The 14595-nt window shown below is 33.5% G+C and overlaps 1 protein-coding gene across 1 annotated transcript; it reads left to right on the top strand.

The window, feature by feature from the left end:
* The first annotated feature begins 1761 nt into the window (after window positions 1-1761).
* On the top strand, window positions 1762-11845 carry LOC126968897 (opsin-3). The gene is made up of 8 exons (XM_050814055.1): window positions 1762-1909; window positions 3484-3675; window positions 4805-5020; window positions 5332-5462; window positions 7183-7322; window positions 9779-9972; window positions 10484-10585; window positions 11305-11845. The coding sequence occupies exons 1-8, from the start codon at window positions 1845-1847 to the stop codon at window positions 11414-11416; spliced, it is 1152 nt and encodes a 383-aa protein (XP_050670012.1). The 5' UTR covers window positions 1762-1844; the 3' UTR covers window positions 11417-11845.
* Window positions 11846-14595: the final 2750 nt, after the last annotated feature.

Below are 14595 nucleotides of genomic sequence, written 5' to 3' on the forward strand. Positions count from 1 at the left end.
TCATTGTTATTCACCTGTGTGGGCGGTCTTCAAATGGTTCGGTCTTCAAAACAAAGCTTCCATCACAAAGCGTTTAAATCCTAACCGCACGGTGTGTTGATTAGCAGTCCCCTCTCAAAACGCAACATACATACTGCGAGCTGTTTTAGCTCTGCGTTAGTTCCGCATCGGAACTCCGATTCGAAAATCACTCGAATTATCGAAGTATCTATCTTTCTTGCCTAAGCTGAATAATAAAAACAATTGATACCTGTGGATAATCGAATGCTGAACTTTTTTTTAAAAGAAGAACTACATATGTGAAAAAAGTTTCACTCAAAAGTCTCAAACCATGAAGGTTCTATGTCAATTCGAAATACCTATTAAATATGCCTAAAAACAGCAATTTCATACTTTCACCCCTATTATACCCCATACCTACACGTATCGCTGCCTCTTTTAGAATTACCTATGATTTTGCAGTGGTCAGTGTTTTCTTTCTCAGTACACCTTCCCAAGCCGAAGGTGTGCTGACGGTTTGTTTTCATTCCGCTTTACTCTATCATGTGGTGTATAATTGGTATCACTACTTTGCTTATTGGCAGCCCTTTCGACTGTTTTTTATTTGGCTATTTGACTAAGTATTATTTATATACTCAGCTTTTATTTTCTCTATCACTTCTAGCTTCTCTGAATCAAAAGCTATTCTTGACGTAATAATTTGACGCAGCGAAGGTACCTCAAAACGAGGGAGCTTCCCTCTCCACTTTTTATTATTCGCAGTACTTATTAAACCTAATGATTTCTTTTAATCTTTAGCCATACTACTCGTAGTATAATTAAATTTTTGGCTAAAATAAGGCTCACGGGATGGGGAGAGGTGAGGCAACCGCCCATGGACATCCGCAACAGGTTTCAAGTAATGCGTTGCCGACCATTAAGGTGGGAGTAAGTTTTTTTCTTGAAGGTCCCTGAGTCGTATCTGTTCGGGAAAACCACAGCCGGTAATTGATTCCAGAAAGTATAAGTGCGAGGCGAGAAATTACTAGCAAGTGGCGCGGTTGTGGACTGCCAGATGTCAACGTGATGCGGGTGATACTTTGCACATAATGTCCGGTGGTGGAATTCGGCCACTGGAATCAACCCGAACAGCTCCTCTGAGCACTCCCCGTGATAAATGCTTATACTTTAAGAAAAGCGGGTAAAAGTTTCGCAAAGGCTAGCATCTTTACTCATTGTGACTCATTTGGTATATGAGTATGAGCGGCTGTGTTTACTTACCATCGGATAACAACTCATTTGTACTTTTAGTCTCTATAAAGAGCTGCTCAAATTATGTATTCTTCGCGCTGTCTAGGATCTATCACAGTTAATGCACCGTAACAACTGATTCTAACTTCTCTTTAATTTAACCCTGTTATCGTGGGTGGAGATGATCCCTTACCATCCTACACCCCATTCTCACATATTGGTAAATTTATTTCATTGTTTCAACAGGAATAGGGACTGTTTACCGGTAGTCCTATAACTAACAGTCTGATGCTAAAATTAAATTCAGTTTATTATAAGTCCTACGATTCAAAAACGTCGTCGACAAATTTCGATGATATGAAAAAAAAAAACAATTAATTAAATTGTAGAACAGATTGAGAACATCGGTCATGTAATTCATGCTTGACGAAATCAACAAGAGGCTTACTAACTATTTTATTAAATTAAGGAATTAGAAGTCACGCACACTTGGACCGATATATAAGTGCTAGCAATTGTGGGATTGTCACAAGTGAGAAGCGACTGCCAATGTCGGACTACTCACTTCGTCAATAAATTTGTAGTTTTTTATTTTACAATAGGATTTTTTTTCAATGTTCGACACAATGGCAAACAATTTCACAGACGAGAGCGGCCCGATGGCCTATCCATTCAAAATGTAAGTATACTTTTTCTACTCTTAAATTTTTTTTCAATTTCATTTCCAGCCTGCATATAATAAATATCTTGTGACTTAATTAATAAGGATAAAGAGTTTTTACTTAAAAGCATAAAAGGCATTTATTTTCTTAAAATTGATTCCTTTATAATTCTTTTTGATTTCATTTCTAATATACTAGACTACTACTTTCGCTTCGGAAACAAATTGCGCTCTGAGAGAGAAGAAGCGGCGCAAGAAACTATCCCAGCATTATTTTTTTGCGCTCTTTTCAATAAAAGCATACAATATTGTACAGTCATTTCTATCGCTATAAAATAATCACAATTTAGTCCCAGGCTCTCCAATCATTTAGATATTCAGCTGTGGAGTAATAGGATTTACGACAGAGCCATTTTTTTTATAAAACATTTAAATTTATTTATAGATAATGCCTGAACAATGGCTGGGACTTTATTATAGAAGTGTATACATTTACCCTTAAATCTATTATGTATCTTATGATGAATTATTTTCAAAGCTTGTGTAAAAACGTGAGTACAAGTAAAAGGGAATTAGTATTACAGATATGGTAAATGTGATTTAAGAGTATACAAATCACCCATAATCATGAAACTGCAAAGTTAGTGAAACGTTGAAATATATAAATAGTTATAATTTTGTAAGCGTTATTTATTCTAATAACATGCGTTTTAATGCTTAAAGTTTAATATTTTCTTTTACTTATTACAAACATTACACCCCAGTTTTTATTAATTTTCAAAACAGTAATACAATTATAATTTATTTGTAGAAACTGTAAAGGTGTCTTTTTAGCATGGACTATAAAAGTTAAATGAAGTTGTTTTTAATAAATTATTAATGAATAATTTGTATTCTATTTTATAATTATAAATTAAAATATAAAACAAATTTATTACGTTAATTTGATAGTTTTACTTTGTACGTCTATAATTTATAAAAAAAAAAGAAAATCAACGATTGATAAATGTACGAACAAGTCAATATAGTTATTTGATCGGGCTTCAGATAGAGGGAAATAAATCTGTGAAACAATTCAGTGACACCGCAGCCACAGCTCACTGTTCAAATATAAATTGGGAAAGTTAGACGACCCTGTCAAACACAAGAACTGTTTCATACTTCATATAACCTATTTCTACCCTAAGGTAGGGAGGAACCTAACTTCACTTGACGGAATAGATAAACTTTTAGCTAACATTAGTAAGATCAAATTAACTAGTCTTTAAAGATATTTTTGGCAAAGAATTTAGAATTTAGGGCAAAGAAAATGTTTTAATTTAGTAACACAAATGGGTACTAACGAACAAAATATCTGATAGATTTTGACGTATTTTGAATATTTGAAGTAAATTGATTTAATTATTGTAATGATGAGAAAACTTCCTACAGGAATAATATGTGCATTTTATTAAAACAGGTATCCCTTGTGATCTTATAACAGTAATTTCCGAGGCTTAAATAGTTCTAAGTAAATGATTATTACCTTACAAAAATTTGTTTAAAAGTTCATTATTAATATATATACATATATTACATTATATTATAAACAGGGTCTCCCAGGAAATAACGGAACACATGCTAGGATGGAACGTTCCAGCAGAACATCAGGACATGGTCCACGACCACTGGAGGAGCTACCCAGATGTCAGCAAGTACTGGCACTACTGCCTCGCACTTATTTACACCATGCTCTTTGTGCTCTCAATCTCTGGCAATGGAATTGTAGTTTGGATATTCAGCACGTGAGTCGATTTAATTAGCTTTTAATTTTTTAACACTCAAGCTCTAATGCGCGTTCAAACTTTTTTATTAGGGATTAAATAGCTAAGAAGTTTAAGAATAAGAATTCTACATTACATTAAAAATATCAGTTACAATAACAATTATAAAAGCCTTATATATCGGTAATATACAAAACATACAGACGGTGAAACTCTTAGAATAAAAATAATTTTATTCAAGTTGAAAGTAGGCCATGTTCGAGAGAGTGCCGTCTCAGAAGTTTTAACGCACTTTCAGAGTTCAGAGGATGTTTCTGATGTTCAATAAACTCATTTATTGCACATTATTATTGGATAAATATAAAACAAGGAGCTAACATAATAAGATAATAAGACTTTTGCAACATTCGTCATAAAATATTAGCACCGTCATAAATGTAACACAGTTCGGGTTTCTAAAAGAACAGTTTCTAATAAGTCACCTAAGAGCTTTTTCTTTAAGGTTGCAATTTTAAATTCAAAACAAAATTTTCTCTATCTGTTTATTACATCCTTTATTCAATTAATCATGACCACACCTTTCCGAAGGTGTGGTATCGTTCGTGAATGTCGTATGAACATAGAAGAAAGTTTATTCCACTAATAGTTTCTTCCGAGAAGTTATCAACACCAAAGATTACAACATTTAGTTTACAACAACAGAAAACCAGCGACAACTAATAAAACGGACAAATAATATTGTAATCATAATAATTTCGAAGAAAATTACGATGCTGCAGGCAATGGCAGGGTCGATTACAACATTTGAACTCAATATAACACATATAACAAATTTTGGGTCGGTACTGTGCCACAAAACGATTTTATGAAACTGTTCACTTCAATTCACGCACTGCTTTCGTCCCGAACTACTTGAAATAAAATTTCCATATCCTTTATACTTCCACAATTTATTGGATTCAAGCATTCTTCTTCAGCGAAAAATTTTTATCACAAAGTACCTGAACTATTATAGTTGATTGGTGAAATTTTTATTTGCATTATATTACTGTTGGCAAAATATAGCCGAGTGAAACTCTCTTTGTTGTTCCCGACATTTGGATTTGTGTTACAAAGAAAAAAATTGTAAATATTTTTGTTTATGTTTTAGTTCAAAATCACTGCGAAGTGCAAGCAACATGTTTATCGTTAACTTGGCGTTATTCGACCTGGTGATGATGGTTGAAATGCCATATCTTATTGCCAACTCGTTCACCGGAAGGATGTTGGGTTGGCAGACGGGATGTAATCTGTACGCAGCTATTGGCTCCGTGTCTGGTATTGGAGCTGCCATCACCAACGCAGTCATCGCCTTCGACAGATACAAGTAGAGTTTTATATGTATTAGAAATATTAATTAATTTATTTATTATAATTGATGACTCCTAAATTATTGCTCCAAAAATCTTTATATAGTCAATATATATGTATTCTTTTTTATCTAATTGGATGGATTTTTCAAGCGATCTCAGTTATATTTTATCGATTTATAGATCTAGATATAACATTTAATTCTGCCGTTTTCTTTATGAAATAGAACATTTATTACTTTAAAATTATTTTTTAAATAGAGCCGAAGTTCAGGTCACTTGATATAATATGAACATATTTCATAAATAATTTTTTTTGGCTACACAGAACAATTTCATGCCCCATCGATGGCAGAATCAACAAAGTCCAGGCCTTAATTATGATCACTTTCACGTGGTTCTGGACTGTGCCATTCACAGTAATGCCCTACTTCCAAATCTGGGGAAAGTTTGTTCCCGGTAAGTGTTATTAATTAGATACACATGTAATAGATTATAGCTATTTAAACCAAACCATATACAGATAATTCAATTTCAAGTGTGCCGTACATAAAATAAATAAAATTAAAACAATAGATAAACGCGTCACTAAGAAAAGAAAGGCCAAAAAAGAGTTTTTAGAATTTTCATCTGTCTTTTGTACACGCTCATCCCAAGATCAGCTAAATCGTTTTCAATAGTCTTTTTTTTCCACCAACATGCTATTAGTTTGCAATAAACACTTCCTAAGCTATTCTCAATGTACAAATGAAACAGTTTTTTTTTTTAAATTTCATCGGTTTATATTGGACTAATTGCCTTGCAATAGTCCTAAATGTGATTGTTGTATTTGAATAGCCCCTACGCTCTAAACTCGAAACTCAAGCCTTAGCTAACTTCAATTACGAAACAATCCGCAAATTTGAATAACAATCAACTTATCGTACGACTGCATATATTTTTGAGATCATTTATGACCATCATTCCTCCGTTGGTGAATATTTAAGCTGATGATGGTTTAAGCTCAATGAGTACCTTAAGGACATCAGAATTATACATACACATGTATCTTAAGCGGTTCCATTGAATACACAAAACTCGTAGTATGATCTAACTATCATACGGCGCAAGTTGGCAGCCATATTTTATGTTATCAATAATATTAAATTGTTCAATCATCAAGGAAAAATTGAACGCAGAAACTTATTCAATCATGAAATATAATTTAATAAAACCACGATGAAGCCTCTCTGTGCTGACATAATTTGTTGTGATTAATTTATTTTATCAGCAATCGAATAGAAAATAAGTTAGGTAGCTATTGAAAATCTTATTTAGGCTGCATTTAGTGCTCGAGCGACCGTCAGCGCTGACGTCGGTCGAGCGTAGCTATAACTATGTAAACATAATATGAGAGCGTTCAGTCCTGCGCTGATGAATTGCTACGCGCGTAGAGCTACGTACGCTGACGAGAATCGTCGGTCGAACTTATCGGTCCGCTGACGCGCTATAGCTTTTTTTTTTAGAGGAGGAAATACTGTTACGTATTTACGCCTTATTACGTAATATGTCGGACTCGAGTGTCCGCGTAAGCGGACGCCCCATACCGACTAAAACCTCCTCTATGCTGTTAGCCCTGGCTTTCACAGCGAAGTAGGACGTGGGCCGTGGAGGCCGCAAAGTCTAAGCAACAACAGTCGCGGGGCGTCTCCTAAGGAGACTCGAACCTCAGACCGGCTGTGTGCTTGTGGGAAGGGGCGCGCTATAGCGATAAATGAGTGCGTTCAGTGCTACGCTGACCGAGCGACCTACTGTACGCTGGGTGACAACTTCATCAATCGTATAGAAAAATTAGCGTTCTTGGTAATTTCGAATATATTGTACAAATTTCTTCTTCAATTAGGCGCTCTATAATAATTGCGTGAACATGATATCTTCTCTGATTTTAATTCCGTAATCATTTGCGTAAGTAGTACGCACATATGCACGTATATACGCGCTACGCGCGACCGACATCAGCGCTGACCATCGGTCGAGCACTAAATGCAGCCATAGACTTTGAGTAATTGCTGACCATGACACTATCTATCTAGTTTCACTGAATTTAATGTACGCTACAGTAAAAATTTGAACAATGAGAAGAAGATATTATATCACGCCTGAAAAATGTTTCAGTTTTTATTTATTGTTTCAATTACAGAGGGTTTCCTGACCACCTGCTCCTTTGATTTCTTCACTGACGATCAAGACACAAAGGTTTTCGTCGCTTGCATCTTCACTTGGAGCTACGTTATACCGATGACGCTTATCTGCTTCTTTTATTCTAAACTCTTCAGTGCTGTAAGTATAATTTACACATGAAATTTATTTATCATTTCTTGCTTCACCTTAGCTTTTGTTTAATTTAAAACTTGACAGTAATCATGAACGCAAATTAGAGTAAAATGTAGATATATTGATGCGAGCAGTATTCTCGAAAGACTTGGGGTTTTAATTGCTATTAATAGATATATTAGCACCTTACAGACTGATTTGTTATGTATAGTCTAGCCATTGTAAAATACCCTATTTGATTGAAAAGAGTGGCCGTTGGGTTTCTTGTATGTTCTTCTCACGAGTTCAACCTTTTACGAACATATGGCAAATTCTGTAATTTAAAAGAAATATTTGTAGTGACGTTTCAAAAGCGCTTAGTTTAAGCCTAATCGAATAAAGTTTATTTGACTTTGATTCCGTGTGCATCATCCAACCAATTGGGGCCCATTTAATAATAAAATAAATAAAAATAATATCAGAAAGTAGTCTCTCATTTGTTTTCACTTTCCACAAAATCAAGCACTCAAAACGTATTCAAATAAGTAGTTTGTATTTAATAGAGAATACAATAGCCAACTTTATCGTATTTGAAAGCAAGAGACCTTAGAATGTTATTAATATAAATAATAATACGAGAAGTAATAGGAAGTATAATATATTAATAAATAGATTGATGCAATATCTGCCTGAAGGTGTAGAAAAATGAGTAATTAGTCTGAACCATGCCAAATAACACATAATTATAATCCGAGTCAAAGAAATACGATACTGAAATATAAGCCGACACTACAATACGAATTTCCTCAAATGTTTATATCCCTCTTGAACTTAGACATAATCTTATTATTTAATTATTACCTTTGGTGTTAAATATACTTTTAGCCAATGTTTGGGCCACTGTGAACCAGAGCTCGAGCCAGATCATTGTAAGCATTGCTGTGGATTTTTTTATAAATTCCCTTTTGCTGTTGGAAAAGGTTTTTCATTTAGCAATTAGTGGCCGCAACTGGGGTCTTTCCCTCCTTCATAATAATTCTTTGATCGGTCTCACAGCTACGAATAATCAATTTCAACATTCACTACATGGTTCACTTATAATGAGTACAGCCAAAGTAAGATCATGTGAGCTGAGTAGTAATAATAAAAATAGCTTAAGAAAATAAATAGGTTATTAGAATTTATATTGTAAAGTACTTTTTTTTTCCCCAAGTCAAATTTAAAACGTAAAATATACTTAAATGTAACTGGACATCAGTGCCATCCATTAAGTCGAATTATAGCCAAGCATACCTTCGAGCTGATCCCATACGCGTAAAAAGAAGAAGTACCCACAATAGAAAATAACTCTACAAACCGACCTTTCTCGAAATGTTGTTTCAATATAAAACTATTTTTAAAGACAAAGATAAAAATCGCATGTAGGTACTTATGTATTTAGTTTTGTTGCTTATTTTAACATATTAACGTCAAAGTTATTCCCTTATATTATAATAAAATATTAATTTAAGTTTTGCAAACTTCGACGGGCACTGCTGATTATTAAGCCTGATAAAGTTGAGGTCGAATTCATTTTTTAAACTTTCTATATTACCGTCCGATAGATACGTTAAGAACTATTAAAAATCAAGTCTTCACAAGATAAGCTCGTTGGGTTTTTAAAACACAGTCAAATTAGCTTCATTTAAGTCTTGTTTAAGACGTGACAAATCTTTGTACGATTTATTGATATATCTGAGATTATAACTACGCAGAACCGAGACGATTTTCGCTGAATTGAAAACGAGATAATTTACAGAGAACTCAAGTCCGTAGAAGCCGCAGATGTTTCGATAGTGATTTCAATTTATCAGAACGAGATATTCGCTCACTACCTTACCTACCTACTTAAAATACAACAATTCAGTTTCAAGATGATGTCCGCAAGTTATTAGGAAAACTTTAGTTGATTGTTACCTAAAACTTCACTTTTTAAGAGTGAGTATTCGAATCTATAAAAAGGACAAAAGTTTTCCTTTATGCTACGAAATCGCTCAATTGTCCCAAATATTAAGATTACTGGAAAAGGGCTGCCATAAAAATGCCCGCTATTATCTCTGAATAGACGAAGATTCGCATGAAAATTAATTTAATTCCAACTTCAAAAGGATTTCAGCTGTTATACCTGAGCCGTCAACGTTTGTAGCTGAACAAAACCTTATAAACGAGTAAATTTTTCTGAAAGCAATTTGTATTTCATCTACAAATTAATGATACCTATCTCTATCTATCTATCTATGACAACCTGTTAAAACTTTTGATTATTTCGATCAATATCAAGGTTATTAGGGTTATTATTTGCCGTTATTTATCCATTGGACATTTATAATATTAAAGTCATATGAAATTTTATATTTTGTATCGATTCTACAGTAAGTCGGATTTAACGATCGTTATTTAGTTGTCATGGAAATAACTTGTAATTGTGATAATAATCCCCATAGGTTCGCCTTCACGAGAAAATGTTGCAAGAGCAGGCAAAGAAAATGAACGTAAAATCACTAGCGTCCAACAAGGAAGATGCCAGCAAGAGCGTTGAGATCAGAATCGCGAAGGTCGCTTTCACAATCTTCTTCCTTTTCGTCTGCGCTTGGACTCCTTACGCCATTGTTGCAATGATCGGAGCTTTTGGAGACAGGTAAAATATAATAGATAGTCAAACCATACCAAAAAATGCAGTTTTTAATACAAAGGCTTATAAAGATTTCGTTTGGCGTCAAATTAAACCGAACTTCGCTAGAATATTGGATAACGATATTTTAAGATGTATGAACAGTTTAAACAGTGACTTATACGAGCATAACTAGGATATAGGCTGTATATTCAAGACCTCATTGTATTCTTAAATTAACTACATTGTTCGAAAAAACTCATGTTTGATATATAAAAAAAATTCGCCAGACTCTTTCTAGATCAAACAAACATAGAGACTGATTACAAAATACTTAACATATAAATAAAGTAGAGCAAGCACAAATGATTCACAAAGGCGACAAAAATAAGAATTTAAAAAGCGCCATTATAATGAAAATGTTCACACAGCGTCCGACCCAAATTGAGCCGCTGTTTCCTCTGCAATTTGCATAAATGATTAACGTTCCTGAATTTTAAGGATATTAAAAAGATTATGATGTAATCTGTATTATCAGGTCTCTGTTGACTCCGATTGCAACCATGATTCCTGCCGTCTGCGCCAAGAGCGTTTCCTGTATCGACCCTTGGGTTTATGCGATCAACCACCCAAGATACAGGTTTGTTAGACAAAAATTTTTGTACTTAATGATTTTTTCTATGTTAAGACTATCAACCAAATGGCAGTACAAAATGATAAAGAATGTAACTAATGTTTAATTAACCAGTATTTGATGAATTTTACGCATAGCGGTTTAGATCACACCGGTTGCGCACTGAGCGAGCTAACAACTTGTACGGTAAGAGAACAACAAGCTATATTGTTCCTCGCCTAATTAATCAACTATCCTGATTTTGTGTCCAATGCAGTGACCCATAAAATATTAAACAAAAACTGAAGGAATATTTCCTTGATATTATATATATTATATATTATTAATATTGATCACATTTGTAACTAATAAGATGGTCATTGGATGCCTGGGAAATGTTTGAAATATCTCTTTTTTGGTTGTTTCGTGTTAAATAAATATTAGTAAGATACATATTATCTTAGTTGATTTCTTGTAGTTATTAGTATGTAAGTAATGTACTTGTAGGCCGATTGTTACTTCCTAATGATATTAATAATTGTATGTAGGTGTAGAATTTAATGTTAAGATTATATTTATTTTGTTAAAAACTAAAATAAGGCGTAAACTAAGATTATGCATAGAGGTCAAACCCCTGTGGTTTCTACAATGTATCTTATGTGTTCACATTTTGTAAAATATGTATTTCGATAAATAAAAAAAAAACTGTTTGTGAAATGTTGTTAACTGACTTTACCGTTGCACAGGGCTGAGCTAGAGAAGCGTCTTCCATGGATGGGTGTTCGTGAGCCAGCTCCGGAGACACAATCAACTAACGCCAGTACAGCCACGTCCCAGTCTCAGCCAGCTGAAGCGTAAATCTGGTACCAAATACGACAATACAGCATTCACACGGACTCCTGATGAAGCGATGCAACATGTACAAACATTATTAAGATTCTAAGAGACTATTTAGCTGGCATTTTGAATGTAACGAACTTGTTATTAAGTTTATTCAATTGAAAAAATGTGAGCATAATACGTGTTAATACAGTTGCATCATTAGGATAAAAAGCGCAAGAAAACAGAATCCGATGTATTTTTATAAGCAGAGATTGGAGCGTGTTGCATAACATTTATTTGTAGATATTTATTTAAAATTTACATTAGTTGTAATAGAGAATGTAAGCGTTCTTTGAACTCATTTATATTTAGAAGCATCGGATCAAAAATAAAAAAAAAATAACTGGACTGAACACGACGACTATGGCGAAATTGTTTGTAAGCAAATAAATCTGTTAACAGAGACCAACTTTTGTTTTTTTTTATCTATGTCAAAATTATTGTCTACCTGTAAAAGGACCTCAAATGAAGACTAAAAGAAAACTTCAACTCTGCTCCTTGGGAAAGAATAGCCATAGACTTGGCTGCTTCAGATTCAGCGTCGTGGTTGAAGATCACTTCACCACTTAGTGAAGAAATTTCGAGTCGGTGTTAATTGAAGAGTGTCCTCTTGGAATGAACAGAACGTCGAAAGTTCGCGAGAGCTATAGAATTCGGTAGCACCTACCTACCAACGTAAAGAAATCTTGGCCTTGGCATATCTAGCTGTTGTGTAAAATAATTTTTGGAATAAAATGAAATTTTAATATTTTGTTACTTCCTGGACTATTCCAGTACATTCGAGAACAATCGTTACTTGTAAAAATAGAAGCACACTTGGGTCGTTGCGTCATACAGTAACTGAGCGATATAGCGAACATCGGTTTCGGTTTAAACGCATTTATTCTCATGATTTAACATAAAATGACTTACATTAGAATTTTACATAAATATACAATATAATATTACTTTAGGTTATTATACAAAACAAACAAAGTGAACAATTACAAAAAATGAAGGTACATAAGAAATAACATAACAACATCAATACATTTTATATTTATACGGATTAAGAAGAACATACAGGACGAAACCTATAACATGCGATGATATTGTGTTATTGGCGATCATTGTTATTAGTACTTAGTAATGAGTAAGTTATTGACTACGGCGACTTATATAAATTATTTGCGGAATTATAGAGGTGTTAGAGAATATAATATACGTTATGTGTATGAAATAATTACAATTAACGTTGAACATTTTACATTTTGGTGGCTGGTAACTATATGGTGGTAACACACAATAACAATAAAACGTTAAAACCAATTAAAACATGTGAATTCAAAAGCCTTTAACAATATTTGAGCAAAAGGAAATTTTTCGGCTTTATTTTCAATACTGCTTGTTCAAAAGCATTGTCCCAATTTTACCTACAACAAATAAGCCTTTGCGAACAGGAATAATTAACGATGGGCGCCTTTTATACAGAAAGTGCTTCAAAACTGAGCGGCGCTTCACAAAGTGAACATAAAAATACATCGTAGTAGATAGGTACACATATGAGTATTTTAAACTACCGACTAGAGGAAGTAGGAATTATTGTAAAATTAGTAACAGAAACTATTAAATTAAAAACCATTTATTAGTTGAATAAAGTTTACCTATCGTAGAGATAATGAGCGATTTATTACTATTATGAATCAATTTATGAATACGGTTTTGCGAAATCGTCTAATAACAGCGTTTTAGAGCTCCGATAACTCATTATTAATATAACTAAATAAGCTCTACAACTGTTTAATTTACCTAATAAATTATTTTCTGACCCGTACCAAAGAATATGTAACAGTAGGTAAAAGTGCCTACCCATACTGACTTCGTTGGGCGGTAAACATTTTTATCTACACTCATGCTTTAAATCCTCTATTAAAGATTCTGAAACAGTTAGCTTGTTGCCAACATTAAAACACCCAATGTTCTAATAACCATTACATCATCCAAAAGAGTGTTGTAATGTTGTACTGAATTTCATAACAACACTCCTATTTTTTTTTCATTCCCTTCATGCTCAAAGAGTTTTAACAGACAGCCACATTCTTATTGCTCGATGAGTGGCATCTGTATGAATTTCAAAAAGAGACCATTTTGGTTTACGCGCGTTACACACCACCAGAACGTTTTTCGAATCCCCGCCATTTTTCTTCGATATTTTTATTGTTTTGTTTACAAAAAATGAGCGTTTAATTTCCAAAAGAACATAATATTCAAGTGAATTTTAATTATTGCACTACACAAAATGTATATTACTACTAAAATAAATAATTCTTTCATTAATACTTAGTTTATTTTTATATAATCAGTAATGGATGATATTAGGTTACTACTAGGACTGGCTGTTTTAATGTTAGCAGTAAGCTAACTGTTTCAGAATCTTTTAGAGGATTCATATTTTGGGTGTAGATAAAGTCTTGTATGCAACTGTTGATAATTAGGTATTAAAACACTCATGGGATATTATTATCACACTCGGCTTCGTCTCGTGGGATAAATCCACATTCGTGTTTTAATACCCCTTATTACACAAAAGTTGCATAAATTACTATTACTTGTGATGAAATTAAGAGTGTCATTCGGTTAGTACCTACCTACTAAGTGCTATGAATTATTTCCTGACGGCCGGGCCAAAAGGAGGGCTTTACTGCATATGTGTGTTGTATACTTGTATGAAAATTTGGCTATATTACCGGATTTCAAATGATTGAATAAATTATGTTTATTTCAATTGTTCAAAACTTCTCAGTAGGTATATAGTTATAGTATTAGGGGTTAAAGTATGAAATTACCGATTTGTGCTCAAAAAATGAAATTCGTTTTTTTATTTAAGTAGGTACGAAACATATTTATTTAAACAATATAATTACCATAATTATCTATACATTGCTGCCATCTAATAGGAAGGTCATTTATGCTTTTGTGATAAAACTGTGGTGATCTAGATTCGACAAACTATGTGAAAGCATTTTGTACTGCCATCTGAGAAGAAAACTTTTATCACGTAGAAAATAGTCCAAATCACGAAAAAAAATGGTCCGTCAGAGCAAGGTCTGACGAATACGAAGGGTGACGCATGGTTTCTAATTGCAGTTCCTGTAGAGTTAATAGGGATTCTCGTG

Source organism: Leptidea sinapis, chromosome 1, assembly GCF_905404315.1.
Source record: "Leptidea sinapis chromosome 1, ilLepSina1.1, whole genome shotgun sequence".
NCBI classification, from domain to species: Eukaryota; Metazoa; Arthropoda; class Insecta; order Lepidoptera; family Pieridae; genus Leptidea; species Leptidea sinapis.